This window comes from the organism of the source record quoted next, unplaced genomic scaffold (assembly GCF_019419815.1).
Source record: "Pyrus x bretschneideri cultivar Hongxiangsu unplaced genomic scaffold, Pyrus_bretschneideri_v1 Contig25, whole genome shotgun sequence".
NCBI lineage: Eukaryota > Viridiplantae > Streptophyta > Magnoliopsida > Rosales > Rosaceae > Pyrus > Pyrus x bretschneideri.
Window position 1 is genome coordinate 2,638,136 of NW_025999557.1, and position 15,667 is coordinate 2,653,802.

The 15,667-nt window shown below is 33.7% G+C and overlaps 1 protein-coding gene across 1 annotated transcript; it reads left to right on the forward strand.

The window, feature by feature from the left end:
- The first annotated feature begins 1,331 nt into the window (after positions 1 to 1,331).
- LOC103949971 (probable leucine-rich repeat receptor-like serine/threonine-protein kinase At3g14840) lies at positions 1,332 to 15,166 on the forward strand. Its single transcript, XM_048586900.1, has 24 exons — positions 1,332 to 1,606; positions 2,005 to 2,185; positions 5,893 to 5,964; positions 6,115 to 6,186; positions 6,475 to 6,546; positions 6,664 to 6,735; positions 6,881 to 6,952; positions 7,065 to 7,136; positions 7,224 to 7,295; positions 7,381 to 7,452; positions 7,532 to 7,600; positions 7,815 to 7,886; positions 8,271 to 8,327; positions 8,933 to 8,998; positions 9,090 to 9,125; positions 9,267 to 9,307; positions 9,410 to 9,795; positions 9,951 to 10,146; positions 12,291 to 12,452; positions 12,959 to 13,077; positions 13,200 to 13,410; positions 13,528 to 13,765; positions 14,047 to 14,197; positions 14,336 to 15,166. The coding sequence occupies exons 1-24, from the start codon at positions 1,504 to 1,506 to the stop codon at positions 14,723 to 14,725; spliced, it is 3,054 nt and encodes a 1,017-aa protein (XP_048442857.1). The 5' UTR covers positions 1,332 to 1,503; the 3' UTR covers positions 14,726 to 15,166.
- Positions 15,167 to 15,667: the final 501 nt, after the last annotated feature.

A 15,667-nucleotide genomic window follows, 5' to 3' on the forward strand; every position in this document is an offset into this window, starting at 1 on the left:
AGAATGATCGTAGGGTTTAATTATAGTGTTTGGGTTTATTGATAAATTTGAGTTTTATTATTAATTTCATTTTGTACTTAATAGTAATTATGCAATAGGATAAAATAGACAATTAACATTCAAAATTTTAAGTTAGATGTAAAAAGAGATTGCATGGATTTAAATAAAATTTCCCTTAATTTATTGTGTCGCTAGTTTAAATGCTCCAATCTTTATAGTGTAACTTAGATTATTAATAATAAGATTGATTGTAATAAAAAAAATATATATATCCTCAAAACAGAAAAAGGGTTATTTTTTTCGTTTTCAGATGGTGTTGGACACAATTTATTTCTAAAAAAACTTGACATGAACAGCACTGTTAAGCTAATAGATATAATTGAGACAAATATGGATTTCTTTTGTAATTAGCTCATCACTGAGACATTCTACATAATTAACATTTAAGTAGGTGGCCAAATTATATCCTAAAGATATTAATTGTATTAAATACATGTAAATATTGTAGTCAAATTTATATTTTTATCACTGATGATCTCTGAAATTGACAAACGCATCAAAATGATATCTGAAATTAAAAATCGATCAATGTCGTCTATAAATATGGAGATTGTTGTCGGTGGCTGAGTTCAAAGAAGAAGGAGAACATGAGGATTTTTAGTTTGTTGTTTTTCTTCTTTTTACCTTTTTAAATTTTTGAAACACGTTAGTCCATGTGTCATCATATTATTGGAGTGCAAAATCTTATGTGTGTCACATCAGCACGTAATAATTTTTTTTTAACAAAATTCAGACAGAAGACGATATTAATTTGCAACACACATAGTCATGGATGATATTATTCAATTTTCAACTTCAGATATCATCTTAATGCGGTGGATCAGTTTCAGAAACCACTTATAATAAAAATTTAATAAAATATAATAATTTAAGTTTAACAAGTCACTACTTGCGAAAACCAATCTTTTTAACATGTTACTAAAAAGTCTATCTATTGTCAAACAATAAGATAATTATATTAAATTTAACTAAATTATGGCAAGCGGAATTCAAACTTGGTGCATAATAAAACACAGTGACATAACTAGTTTGGCTAAACTCAAATCTTCTATTTTAAATTAATTCTTTTACAAGTAATTTATGTTAATGTATCTTTAATAATATAAATAATTAAATAAAAATAAATACAGTAAGTGGTTGGGAATAATTTTTTTTTCCTTTCTTGTTTGGTCTTTGGTTTTAAGGGCAAGTAAGGTAACACGTCATTGACTTTCGTTTCTGTCCTTCGAGGTCCACTCCTTCCCTCCCGTCAAGTGAATAAAAAGCTGTAATTCAGACTCATTCTTCTCACAAATCTTTTTTTCTTCGCCACTCTCACAAATTTTCATACATACAGTCCAACAAATTCCAAAACCTCTCAACATATTCCATCCAGCTAGCTTCACAAACCGATCCCTTTGTCTCTGGTTTTCTCTTCAAATGTGAAAGACTTTGCCTAGAAAAATGATGATTATGTTCTTCCCTCGACTTCTTCCTCATTCTCTTTTCTTTGTAGCTTGCTTTGTAACTTTTGCCTTTGGAGCTGCTCGATTGCCAAATGATGAAGGTACGAATAATTAACCTCAATATCTCTATGTCAAATATCTTCCTTAGTTTCCTTTATTTCATTCTATAAATGATAGTTTTAAGTTCGTTTGATAATCTTTTAGTTTTCAATTTTTTTGAGTTTTCAAATTTTGGTTTGGGTTGATTTTGGTTTTCAGTTTACATTTTTCCGAGAAGTGAAAACAGTTACCAATGAACTAAAAATTAAAAATTAAAAATTAAAATAGTTATCAAATGAACCTTAAGCAAACAGATATTTATGTGAACTTAGTAGAAATTTTCAATCATATGATGCTGAGGTGCACTCTGTAGTTCTTGTCTATGCATTAATTTTTTTTTTTTCACTATTTTTGTTGGGCACGATGTTAATTTGTGGCCTTTTATTTTGCGTATATGCAGTGCAAACTTTGAAAGAAATAGCAAAGACACTGGGGAAGACGGACTGGGATTTCAGTGGAGACGCAAATCCATGCAGCGGCCAACTTCCATGGACTGATCCAAGCCCACTCAAAGGATTTGACAAATCCATCATCTGTAATTGCTCCTTTGAAAACCGCACTGTCTGCCATATTACCGGAATGTAAACCTCTCTCTCTCTCTCTCTCTCAAAAACAACTCAGAACTAAGTGGGATTAAATATAGGGGTCTCATCTTTTTAATTCCGTTGATTAAATATCGGTTTCTTTTAAGAACTTGATTAAACATTTTTTACACAATTTTGTTAGAGGTACGTTTGATTATATTGGTGCATATGATTTTATGGTACATTTAGAATCTAAATGTACCAAAAGTTTGTACGTTTTTTTTTTTTAAATGTACCATAACTTTTAATTACTTTTTTTTATAAAATTAATGAAGTTTTTATTATTATTATTATTATTATTTATTATATATATATATATAAGTATTAATGACTTTGTTTTTTTTATGAAAGAAGAGACTAATTAAATATAATAACATAAATAAAAAGTTATTTTTCAATGATAGTGATGAATTACTTAAATTAATGTTTTTAATAAATCTACGAATTTGAATTACATTATTGCTAATTCATTGTGAGACTTAGCGCATTTCTCCTCTCCTATCGTTTGTTAAAAATAAATAAGAAAAAAAATAATGCCGCGAATTTAAAATTCCTAGATTGTAGGAAATTAGTTGTTAGCTAGTTTAAGTGAATATATATTAAATGAATAAATAAAATGCTAAGTTGGTAATTGATGAACGCATCTTCATCAAATCTTGTAAAAGAACATATGTTTAATCTAAAAAAGTTGGAAAAAAATGCAGGAGATTCTAATTACTCTTTTTTTTGTTTCACCATAGATAACATATCGTTAATATATATATATATATATATATATGAAATGTTTGTTTAGTTCTCTTGTTTGAGACCCATTGTGAATATAAAATGTTACTTTACAATGAAAAGAGTTGGAAAAAAATTGTTAATAATAGATTACCGAGAGAAATAGGTGATTCTTTGTTTTCAATTTATTTGACACATAATATGAACATGAGATTATAGCGTTAATAAACACCAATTTAAGCACTTAATGTGTCACTTAGTCCCTTTTTACTTATAAGTGAGAGGTCTTAGGTTCGATTCTCGTCAAAGGCATATTTAAACCATATTATTTGCTAATTCATTATGAAGTTTAGTCTACTCTTCCACGTCCTAATATAGATAATATCGTTTATTAAAAATAAAAAAAAACTTAATGTGATAAAGAGAACATAAGTTGGAAAATAAACGTTGGGTTATATAGAATTGTCATTGATTAACTTATTTATCAAGCCATTAAAAATTCCTCATTATATTTTTATTTTCTGGATAAACAGTTTGCTTGTTGTGTTTTGAAAGAGTTCCATCTCATGATATATAGAACTATTAAGAGAAATATAAAGAAAAAGTTGCGAAAATAAAGAAAAAGCAACGTGCAGATTAGGCGCATTTCAGTCTTTGTTATACGAATAACATTAAAAGAAAAAAACAAGAAAGGTCTACGTCCATGTACCATCCAGTGACAGTGTATCACATCTACATGAAGACTTTTTCAATGAATCTTAATGAGCAGAAAATTTTGTAATTGTTCCGTATTCAAGCGGATAATTTTAAGTGTTATAAAATAAATGAGGAAATACAAAAAAAATATTATATTTTCTATTTGTAATATAATATTTGGTGTGCCGCTTGAAAAAATTCCTTCTCAATGAGCGTTTTCTCCTACACAGAAAATTAACGAGGAGAATAACTTAAATTGAACAATTTTTGTTTTTATTAAACAAAGCTTCATATAAACAGAGCTTTATAAAATTTACGTTGAATCATATATTAATATGTGTAAATTTTTCTTAGTGTTATATATATTATTATATTAAAAATATTTAAAAATAATAAATTCGTTCTATCCAAACTGCTCATAAATGTTCGTGGAGAAATGTTGATTAGATTGTTCAAATTCGGTTTTGTGGACCCCACGTCCACTTGCTATAAGGCCTAGTGTGGGCCTCATGCCCATGAAACCTCCAAAATAAAGTAGGAATTATAAGGCCTAAACGAGTTGTCCATTGGCAACTTGGCACGTCGTATTCACTCACTCAACCTTACGTCGGGCAAGGTAGCTAGGCCAATTAATTCCAATTGGATTTGAGGGATGTTAGTTTAATAGGGATCAGGATCCTCTCCTAATCTAAAGATGAGGATCCTCATAATCAAGAGATAGGGACCGTTGGATGAAAATTCAACGGTTATAATTATTATAATTTTAAAGGAACCCACTTGTTTGTAGCTGTTGGATTTTCATTCAACGATCCACATCCATTGGTCATGAGGATCCTCATCCTTAGATTAGGAGAGGATCCTGGTTCGTTTAATAGCACAGTCGAGCTCCTTTGTTTCTTTATGATTTTCTCATGCCCCGACCCTAGCTTCGGAGAGATTATTTTAGTGTGTTGAGAATACGGTCTAGTACACCAAGTATCATAATACAAGTGGTTAGATACATGAAAAAAATTTCTAAACACTTAATATACCAAACCTTCTTCCTAACACTGAAAATTTTTCCTAGGTTCGTGGCGTAAAAATTTTGAAGCTCTTATTGTGTATGTGAAGTAAGTAAATGTTGCTACTGTTTAGAGCTAAGTGATTGTCGCTCATCTTTTTCTCTTTATGCACACTGTTAAATTATGTTTTTGACGAAACAAGGGGAATAAATAAAAATAAATTGAATCAAATTCCTTAGAGCTATAAATTCTTCTTGACGTGCAAGTCAGGATTGAAAATTTCGATTTCGACCAATTCAGTTTTTGTTGGAGCAAAATTATGAAGAAAATTGGAATATATCTTAAAATTCCTAAATGGGCTTTGGCCGCCTTACACTAGAACGGGCTTAGTCGTCCTTACACAGTTACTAATTTGCGGTCCAACCTAATTCTGATATCTATAGACTCTAGTTGGGTTTTGCATTTCCCCATCCTTTATCCCTCCAGATTTGTTTATTTTTTCTTCAACCAGCAACCAATTGGAAGTTTTTGTTGGTCTAATAAGAACTTTTTGTGCCTTGAAATTCAAGAAAATGCAAAAAGACTAATCTATTTCTTATTGAATCAACAAGGAAACATTCAACCCTACCATGTATAGCAATTCAACTGAACTTATCTGCAAAATCGAGTTCTAGGATGTGACTAATTTGCTCAATTACTATAACAATGTGTTTCTGATCAGGCTATGAGCCAGCATAGATGTTCCATGGCATGCTGTGTTGTTAATTTTAATTTTATTTTTTTTTTAAAATAGGCAAGCTGAGTTGTTAGGACTTGGTTTTACTGCTGTGCTGTATTTAGGCTTGATTCTTGCATACTTGATCAACGTACAATTTTTCGTAGTCACCACGATTCTTGCATACTTATTATACACATACAACTCTTTATGGACATAATTATTAGTTACAAAGTTAATGAAAGAATGACTTACAGTGTGCTTGTGACAAATGCACATTTACTGTTTGTGTAATTGCTCGAGTTCTATTCTTTTTAAAGGACATTGGACTTTTTCCCTTGGTTTTCAAGTAGGAAAACCAATTCCTTCTGCCTATTTAACTACTTGACCAAAAGTAAGTATTTTCTGTGATTTTTTTTTGGTCAAAGTATTTTCTGTGATGAATTAGTGTTTTACTTGTTTGGTCTCGCTTCTGAGGCATTTTTTTCTTTTTAGTCACAGTATAGATGCGTAATGCGTTTCTGTTAATTTGCGACTAACTTTGAAACTTGTTTACCGATGAAATACAGAATTCTAAAATCTCAGGATTTGCAAGGAACACTCCCACTAGAGCTGGTAAATCTCACCTATCTTCAAGAAATGTAAGAACATTTTTACCCCTCCAAGTTTACATTATTTAAAGTAAAAAGAAAATAGCTTTGTGTCGTGTAAATGGTTTATTCTAATTTCATATATAGCTTACCTTTATGTCTGTTATCAATGAGACACTGGTTTCTTTCTTTCTCCTTCAGCGACCTCACCCGCAACTACCTGAGCGGTACCATCCCTCCAGTATGGAGCTCTCTTCCACTTCTTCTGAACATGTACTGTCTTCTCTCACACTGCATATATTTTTGTGTTTGATGTTCATGTCATGTTCTTGTTACTTTATTTGGTCACTCCAATGTTCTTCAGCCATTTCTTTCTTAAACTATGAATCTACTACATTGGGTTTTGTTCATGATAATGAGCTTCCGTGGTCATGAGGCGTTTGAATCATAAGTATTGAATCGAACATATGGTGTTCATTGCCTTCGTATTGACGAACATGTTAATGTTATTGAGCCTCTTGCTTGATAAAAGTGATCTTAAGACTATAGTTTTTAATGCAGATCCCTTGTTGGAAATCATTTGACGGGTTCTATCCCCAAAGAGCTCGGAGACATCACCACCCTGAAAAGTTTGTGAGTGTTGATTGCGCATTTGTTTCTTGCTTACCTCATTTGATTTTATGGAGATCCTTAATGATGTTTTTTTAATCAATGGAATTGATTTTTATTTTTTTTATTTTTTTTGTATAGGGACATCAGTTTCAATAATTTCTCTGGACCCCTCCCTCTGGAGCTTGGGTCTTTGGCCAACATAGAAAGGATGTAAGAGTCCTTTTCAAATTTTACCGTGTTAAAAAAATATTTGGGTTATTTGGAATTTTCTTGTAGACAAATTCTGGAGACTTTCACCAGTAAATCATCGACTTCTCTATCGTTGATATAATTGTTATATCTATTTCATTTTTAGGTTGCTTTCCTCAAACAACTTTAATGGGGAGTTGCCAAAAACATTTGCAAAGCTTACCAAAATAAAGGACTTGTAAGCTTTCTGTGGTTATTTCTTCTTAAAGGTTTCCTGAGAACTTAGACATTTGTTTTACTGCTTTCTGATACCAACTGGTACCATTTTCCCTTTTCCAATCATTATGCAGTCGGATTAGTGACAGTCAATTTTCCGGGCAGATACCTGATTTTATTGGGAACTGGAAAAATCTTGAAAAACTGTGAGTGTTTTTCTCTTGTGTGTCATCTTTTCTGCTATTTGATTTCAATTTTATCACTAATTCAAATGTTATAACTTGGTAAAACAGATTGATTCAGGCTAGCGGTTTGACAGGGCCAATTCCTTCTGGCATTTTTCTTTTGACAAGCTTGACTGACTTGTTAGTATATCTGGTCTCTATTTATAAATACAAAACGATTAGCAAAATGCGTAGTTTATGTTCACGGCTCAATTTTAACATGCAGGAGAATCACTGACTTGAGTGGACCTGAATCACCCATTCCTTCGCTCGATAAGATGAAAAAAATGAAGACACTGTGAGTTAAATGGTTCCAGGACACACTATCTGTCTGTACATAAAGTCTTCTGTAAACTCAAAGCTTTGGTCTGTTGCAGGATGTTGAGGAGTTGCAACCTTACTGGACAACTACCTACAGATCTTGCGCACATGAATTTGAAAACTTTGTAAGTACAAATGTCTTGGTCCCTATTTTTTCCGTCTTCAAATAAAAAATATCTTCTAGAAGTGATTCTACTAATTCAAGGATTATTGAAGTGCCTTAGATGATTTTAGGCGGACTTTATGTTTCTGTATTTATTAAGAGAACATCTCTTTCAGATGTCATTTCCCTCTCTACAGTGAGCACATCTAAACCGCATTTGCTATTTGTTTGTACAGAGACCTCAGCTTTAACAAGCTGACCGGAGAAATTCCAAACAGCTTCGCTAGTCTAGCAGATACGAATTATATGTAAGCTATTGGAATGACCAATCTAGTCTTTCTTACATGAAATTGACGCAGACATTCTTCAATGCTTTTGTTACACCCCAGCCTGACAAGCTGGAAGTCTTTCCAATCACGATTACTATAATTATGAGTCACATGTTATACTACAATGAAAATGAAAACGGCTCTTCTGCTCAGAAATGAAATGTTTAGTTTATTCATTAGAATCATTGCTACTCATGCAAATAATTGACATAAGGTGATCATGCTTAGATGTGTCTTTCAGATGGAAGTACTGATCTAATGCACTCAGAGTTGGCAAACTGAAATTTTCAAACCTTTACAAAGAAATTCCTAAGAACAAACACTATATTCTTTACTGAGTTTTTTTGTATTCATTATTTTTAGATTCTTAACTGGAAACTTGCTGACTGGACCTGTACCTGCTTGGCCGAAAAAAAACGTGTAAGCTTCTCTTCCAATTACTCAGGAAATTTATGCTGTTCTTTTACTAAAATAGATATAGAACTATTATATCAAAAACTTCATCCGAACCATGTTAATGCCTACCTCTTTCTCCTCACCCTTGTTTCCTTTTGTACTGACAAACTACATCTGGAAAAGAATTTGTTAATGCTTCTTTGATTCTGTTTTGTGAAACCTCAATGAATATGAAGACTGGAGAAGATAATTAATACTGAAAAAGAAAGGATGAAGAAAATCACACAGAGAATGTATGTCCTCGCTGCTCTGCCAAATGCAACAGAGGAAAATCCTTCTTCATTCAATATCTCTCACTCTCTCTCACACACAAGTCGTGCAAAGAGAATATTACCGTTAGCAAAGCACAGCTGGATCCTTAGACATCACAAAGTGATCTTAGCCACACATCTAACTATTTTCTAAGATCATCACACATGGCATTATTTGCCTTACATCTTTGAACCTCACACTTCGCAATATTACAACACAAGTGAATACACAATTAAGCTCATAACTTATTTCACTAATTCTAATCAGCTAGAGACTTACAATTCAACAGAATTTGCATCATAGCTCTTTTTGTGCAGTGATCTTTCATATAACAACCTCACCATAAGTGATGCAAGTTGTCCACGAGGCAGCAGCAGCAACATGTAAGAATGTCTCCATTAGCTTGAAGTTAATCTGTTTGTGTTATGTGGAGCAAAGCTTAGCTTAACTTTTCATTTGTGTTAATTTCTGCAGTAACTTGTTTGCAAGCTCGTCAAAAGGCAATAGTTCGTAAGTTCAAATTAACCGTCTCAAAGCATGCACCTATAAATTTACTTCGGTTTCCAATGGTGTATTCTGTACTCTTTTTTTTTCTTCCAACTTCTCATTTATGATTGCTGACATTTTCTCATTTATGACTTACTCTATCAGGAGAATTGTTACATGTTTCAAAACTTCAGAGTGTCCAAAATGTAAGCCGAGTTTCTACACAAATAATTACCTTTATTTTTTCGGTTATTCTTTTTTAGTTTTACTCCTCAATGCCTACTAATCTCCATTTTCTTTTTTCATAGATTTATACTACTCGCTCCTTATAAATTGTGGTGGGAGTCAATTTACTGTCCCTGGAAAGAATGGTGCACAATATGATGATGACAGATTTTCAGCTGGACCATCATTTTACGAGAGCAAAACAAATTGGGCATTAAGCAGCACCGGTTATTTCACTGATGATGACCGCACTACGGACGCCTTTATATGGACTAATGAAACTAGACTCTCTATGGCCAATCCTCAACTATACATGAACGCACGCCTTTCTCCCATCTCTCTAACTTATTTTGGGTTTTGTCTGGGAAATGGAAACTACACTGTAAGCCTCCATTTTGCAGAGATAATGTTTAGAAATGGCTCAACATATAGAAGCGTGGGAAGGCGCATATTTGATATTTATATTCAGGTAACTATCGCATCCACTTCCATGTATACTCACCAGTGAATTATTCTAATTTTCAACAAGCATTGTTTATATTTTGGTCGATTTGAATGTTAACCTTCACATTTATGATCATGAAATGTTAAGCAACTAAATTAGTGTATATATATATATTGCAGGGAAAACTATTGAAGAAGGACTTCAATATCATGGATGAAGCCCGTGTGTTTGGTGATGTAGTCATAAAGAACTTTACTACTCTTGTAACTAATAATACATTGGAGATTCGTTTATATTGGGCCGGGAAAGGGACGACAGGCATCCCTGTTAGAGGAGTCTATGGTCCACTTATTTCAGCTATTTCAGTAGAGCCAAGTAAGTTTTCACTGATCTGAGCTCCGTCTAATTACTATGCTTTGACCATATGCATTGATATATCTACTAAATTAAGAGATCCGACTTCAGTTCTGCGAGCTTCTTCTTCTTCAATATTTCCTTTCCCTTGTATTTTCGCATAAATGCTTTTGTGTTTTTCGTGTTTTACATAGTTTGAGCCAAGACTGGAAGAAATACTCTCTTAATTTTCTTATCGCATAATATGCGCTTTTTTTTCTTCTAGGTGACAGGTTTGCGCTTTTAAATACAACAAAATTCAACTTCAAGGATTTTTAACTATTTACATGAAAAATAACCATTTCACTTGAGGAAACATATAATATTTACTAAAAATATGAGTACACCCCTTAGAATTCAATTTGTTTTAACTAAAACCCATCATGGTAAGTTTCTCTAACAAAAACCCAATGACTAGTCTCCAACTAAGCAATATCCGTAATTAAGTTTGACTTGGCAAAATTTGTATTTTTTGATGTCTAAATTACCCCTACTAACACTTTGGGTCTCCCGCTGATTATCTACATTTTATTTTACATTATTTCATTCAATTAAATGTCTTCAAATACCTTATGGGGATTTGGCAAAAAAATTTAAATGTCATGATTCCTATGCATTTAATAACAAAAATTTACATGATACCATTGTTCCTTGTATATTTGTTTTCTCATGATGCTAACAAGTAAAGTAGTATATCCTACAAATATCAAAAAGTTATTTTATCCAAAATTATCAATATTTTAAATATAACATAGGTAAATTATTTTGCACAACAATTTGCCCACAAAAAAATAAATATTTTGTAATGATACATGCAAAATAATTTACCTACAAAATAAATAAATATTTTTTTATTCAAAGTTAATTAAATACCAATATTTTGTAATATATATATATATATATATATATATATATTGTGACATCCCAAATCGCCAGGAGAGTGACCCTTAAATGTATATTCTCATCCCTACCTAATACGAAGCCTTTTGGGAGCTCACTGGCTTCGGGTTCCGTTGGAACTCCGAAGTTAAGCGAGAAGGGGGCTAGAGCAATCCCATGATGGGTGACCCACTGGGAAGTTCTCGTGTGAGTTCCCAAAAACAAAACCGTGAGGGTGTGTTGGGGGCCCAAAGCGGACAATATCGTGCTACGGTGGTGAAGTAGGCCCAAGAAGTGATCCACCCCAGGCTGGGATGTGACAATTTGGTATTAGAGCCTAACCCTGGCCGTGGTGTGCCGACGAGGACGTTAGGCCCCTAAGGGGGATGGATTGTGACATCCCACATCGCCCAGGGGAATGACCCTTAAATGTATATTCCCATCCCTACCTAATACGAGGCCTTTTGGGAGCTCACTGGCTTCGGGTTCCGTTGGAACTCCGAAGTTAAGCGAGAAGGGGGCTAGAGCAATCCCATGATGGGTGACCCACTGGAAAGTTGCTCGTGGGTTCCCAAAAACAAAACCGTGAGGGAATGGTAAGCTCAAAGCGGACAATATCGTGCTACGGTAGTGGAGCGAGCTCGGGAAGTGATCCGTCCCGGGCCGGGATGTGACATATATATATATATATAAACAATTTACCTACAAAATAAAAGAATGTCGATTGATTGCACACACTATATAATAATAACAAAATGTGGCTATTATATATGTATTATCACATGAAAAATAGTTTACCTAAAAAATAAATAAATGCTTTTAGCCAATTGATTCAAAATTAATTAATTACATATCATTTTAAATAAAAATATAAATTATTTTCACGCATATATATAATTTTAACAAAATACATACATGCAAAATAATTTACCTACAATGATTGTCAAACAAATAAAAGAAATGAAACATATGATGGTGAGAGATGTACCCTAATATTTAAAATGAGATGGGTTTTTGTCAGGAAAATAAGTGTTGCATGGGCTTATACCTGAAGGACCCTAATATTTACAACCATCCAAAGAAAGTTTGTTCGAGGGATTGCTTCATTTACTCTCTACTTATTTAAGGATGCCCCAAAGACCGGCTTCAATCTTCTGTTTACGTGTGCATTAGATGGTTGAACAATCCACTCTCATATCAATTACATTTACATTTATTCTAATTTAAGCTAATCTTTCTTCTGGCAGACTTTGTTCCCCCGCCAAAACCTAGCACATCAACTGGTGGAGGTGGCGTGCCTGTAGGTGCCGTGGTTGGAATTGTGGTTGGAGGAGTCTTCATTGTACTACTGATATTTGGGATTCTTTGGAAGAGAGGCCTCCTAGGACAACAAAAGACATTGGAGGATGGTATTAATTTGCAGTTTATTTTGTTATACTGGTTTTTCCTATTTTGTTTCTCCATTACTTTTTCTTATCAAACTTTTTTTCGTAACTAAGAACAATATTGATGCCATTTTGCATGGTTCTCATGCATATTGACGTGCACACTCAAAGATAGTAATTAATTTGCAGTTTATTCTGTTATACTGATTTTTCCTATTTTGTTTCTCCATTACTTTTTCTTATCGAACTTTTTTTCGTAACTAAGAACAATATTGATGCTATTTTGCATGGTTCTCATGCATATTGACGTGCACACTCAAAGATAGTAATTATTTGGATATTAAGCTTTCCGGCACTTTGATGTTGCTATAATATATTTATCGTCCAAACTCATGACGCAGAGTGTCTGCCTATAGATCCAGTTACTAGTTAAATTCAAGAATCAGGCACAAAATATTACGAACTAAGAATTCTATCCTTCTGAAAGTTTTCTTAGACACAATATCTTATGAATTTTACTTGTTATACAGATTTGAAGGGTGTGGACCTGCAAACTGGTAAATTTACCTTCAAGCAACTCAAAGATGCCACAAGCAACTTTGACAAAGCCAATAAGATTGGTGAAGGTGGTTTTGGATCTGTTTATAAGGTATTTTTCGGTGCCAATATTTATTTATGTATTACACTTTTTTCTAATTTGATACTGTCCATCCTAATGAAAGTTAATTTGCTCCATAGTGATGCGAATTTAACTATCTTTCTCAAATGCAGGGCGTTCTAGCAGATGGCACCGTAATAGCGGTTAAACAGCTTTCTTCCAAATCAAAGCAAGGGAATCGTGAATTTGTTAATGAGATTGGCATGATTTCTGCTCTGCAACACCCTCATCTTGTCAAGCTCCACGGATGTTGTATTGAAGGAAATCAACTATTGCTTGTCTATGAGTACCTGGAAAATAATAGCGTCGCTCATGCTTTGTTCAGTAAATATCAGTCTCGTTTGCCAAAAGTTCATTTCATTCATACAGTGGGCATAAAAGATCTTATGCATTAAAAATATATCCCTTACAACTAACTTTGTTTAATTTGGCAAACTGAAGGGGAAAAAGAAGGTCATTTGAAGTTGGATTGGTCAACAAGGCACAAGATTTGTATTGGTACAGCAAGAGGTTTGGCTTATCTTCATGAGGAATCAAGATTGAAGGTCGTTCATAGAGACATCAAGGCTACTAATGTTCTACTTGACAAAAATCTTAATCCAAAAATATCTGACTTTGGATTGGCCAAGCTTGATGAAGAGGATAATACACACATTAGCACTCGTATTGCTGGAACTTAGTGAGTCCTATACTTTTATTTATCTTCTTATTCTCTTGTTTTAATCTTCTTCCACACTGAAAAAAGAAGATAGAGCAAAAGGAAAGTCTCTAACTTACATAATTTTCAACCTAACCAAATCCTTGTTGTTCAAGAAATTTGAAGGGCAGATATGTTCTTTCAATATAGTTGTATTACTGATTATCTCTCTATTGGATTAATCTTAAGTATTCAATTAGCTATATTTTTACTAATTATTTTAGCTCAATCTGGGTTAATGATATGATTTCATGATATTGCAGTGGATATATGGCACCCGAATATGCAATGCGGGGTTATCTGACTGATAAAGCAGATGTATATAGTTTTGGTATTCTCGTATTGGAAATTGTTAGCGGGAGAAACAACACAACTTACCGGAAAAAGGAAGAAAGCTTTTATCTTCTTGATTGGGTAACATGAATCTACTACTTCCTAATTTAACTTCAAATTTTCTTAATATGCCTTATAAGTGTGAAAGTACATTTGAATCGATGAAGTTTAATCCAAAGACATAATTTATATTGATTTTGTTACTTCCATTTTTTGCAGGCACGACTTCTAAAAGAGCAAGGGAATTTGATGGACCTAGTTGATCCAAGGTTGGGATTAGACTTTAATAAAGAGGAGATGATTGTTGCAATCAATGTGGCTCTCCTTTGTTGCAATGTTACTTCGACAGCTAGGCCTACCATGTCTTCGGTTGTGAGCATGCTCGAAGGAAAGGCTGTTGTTCATGAGTCGGTCTCGGATCCAAAAGCAGAGAGTATTGAGATTGATGCAATGAGGAAACATTTTCAATCTAGTTTTGGAAGGGGCACGAGCGAGAAACAGATAGAAACGGGGTCAACTGAAGGGCTATGGACTGCTTCGTCTGCTCATGATCTGTATCCCGTCAATCCTGATTCAGATTACTGGGAGAGTAGAAGCAAGAGAACTTGAGCTGCATGGTTATCAGTTTGACTCAACCTTAGCACACTCAAACATATAAGCTAATTAATCATCTGTATTTCTTCTATAACTATTTGTTGGCGTGAATCAACCATATAGTTTGGGAATGTGATCATGTGATTGATTCCTTGTATAATTGGGATTCTTATTTCCTATTTTATAGGACCTCTTGTACCACGATCATTGAGCGTGGTACTAAGAGGAGAGGGTTATATTATGTGGATGATGTGGTACCAGGCCGAGTCAACCAAGTCCGCAGTGGTCACAGTAACAAGATCAAGCAAATTTGGCTATGGCATTGTCAACTAGGACATGCATCCTTTGGTTGGCGATTAAGACTCTGATTTTCAGTGTAATGATTGCATTCTTGCAAAAGTCATCGTACTTCTTATCATTTGAGTTTCAATAAAAGAACAGAGCCTTTTGAGATAATTCATTCAGATGTTTGGGGCCTTCACCAATAACAACGCACCATGGTATTCGTTAGTATGTTACGTTTGTTGATGATTGCACCATAATGACTTGGATCTATATTATGAAACAAAAGAGTGATGTCGGGCAAATCTTTCAACAGTTTTATCGCATGATTAGAAGTCAAACTTCATCCGAACCATGTTAATGCCTACCTCTTTCTCCTCACCCTTGTTTCCTTTTGTACTGACAAACTACATCTGGAAAAGAATTTGTTAATGCTTCTTTGATTCTGTTTTGTGAAACCTCAATGAATATGAAGACTGGAGAAGATAATTAATACTGAAAAAGAAAGGATGAAGAAAATCACACAGAGAATGTATGTCCTCGCTGCTCTGCCAAATGCAACAGAGGAAAATCCTTCTTCATTCAATATCTCTCACTCTCTCTCACACACAAGTCGTGCAAAGAGAATATTACCGTTAGCAAAGCACAGCTGGATCCTTAGACATCACAAAGTGA

Coding starts and splice junctions, on each gene's coding strand:
- LOC103949971 (XM_048586900.1), top strand. CDS start 1,504: ATGATGATTATGTTCTTCCCTCGACTTCTTCCTCATTCTCTTTTCTTT. Junction 6,187..6,474: donor CTTCCACTTCTTCTGAACAT/GTACTGTCTTCT, acceptor TTTTTAATGCAG/ATCCCTTGTTGGAAATCATT. Junction 6,736..6,880: donor TTGGCCAACATAGAAAGGAT/GTAAGAGTCCTT, acceptor TTTCATTTTTAG/GTTGCTTTCCTCAAACAACT.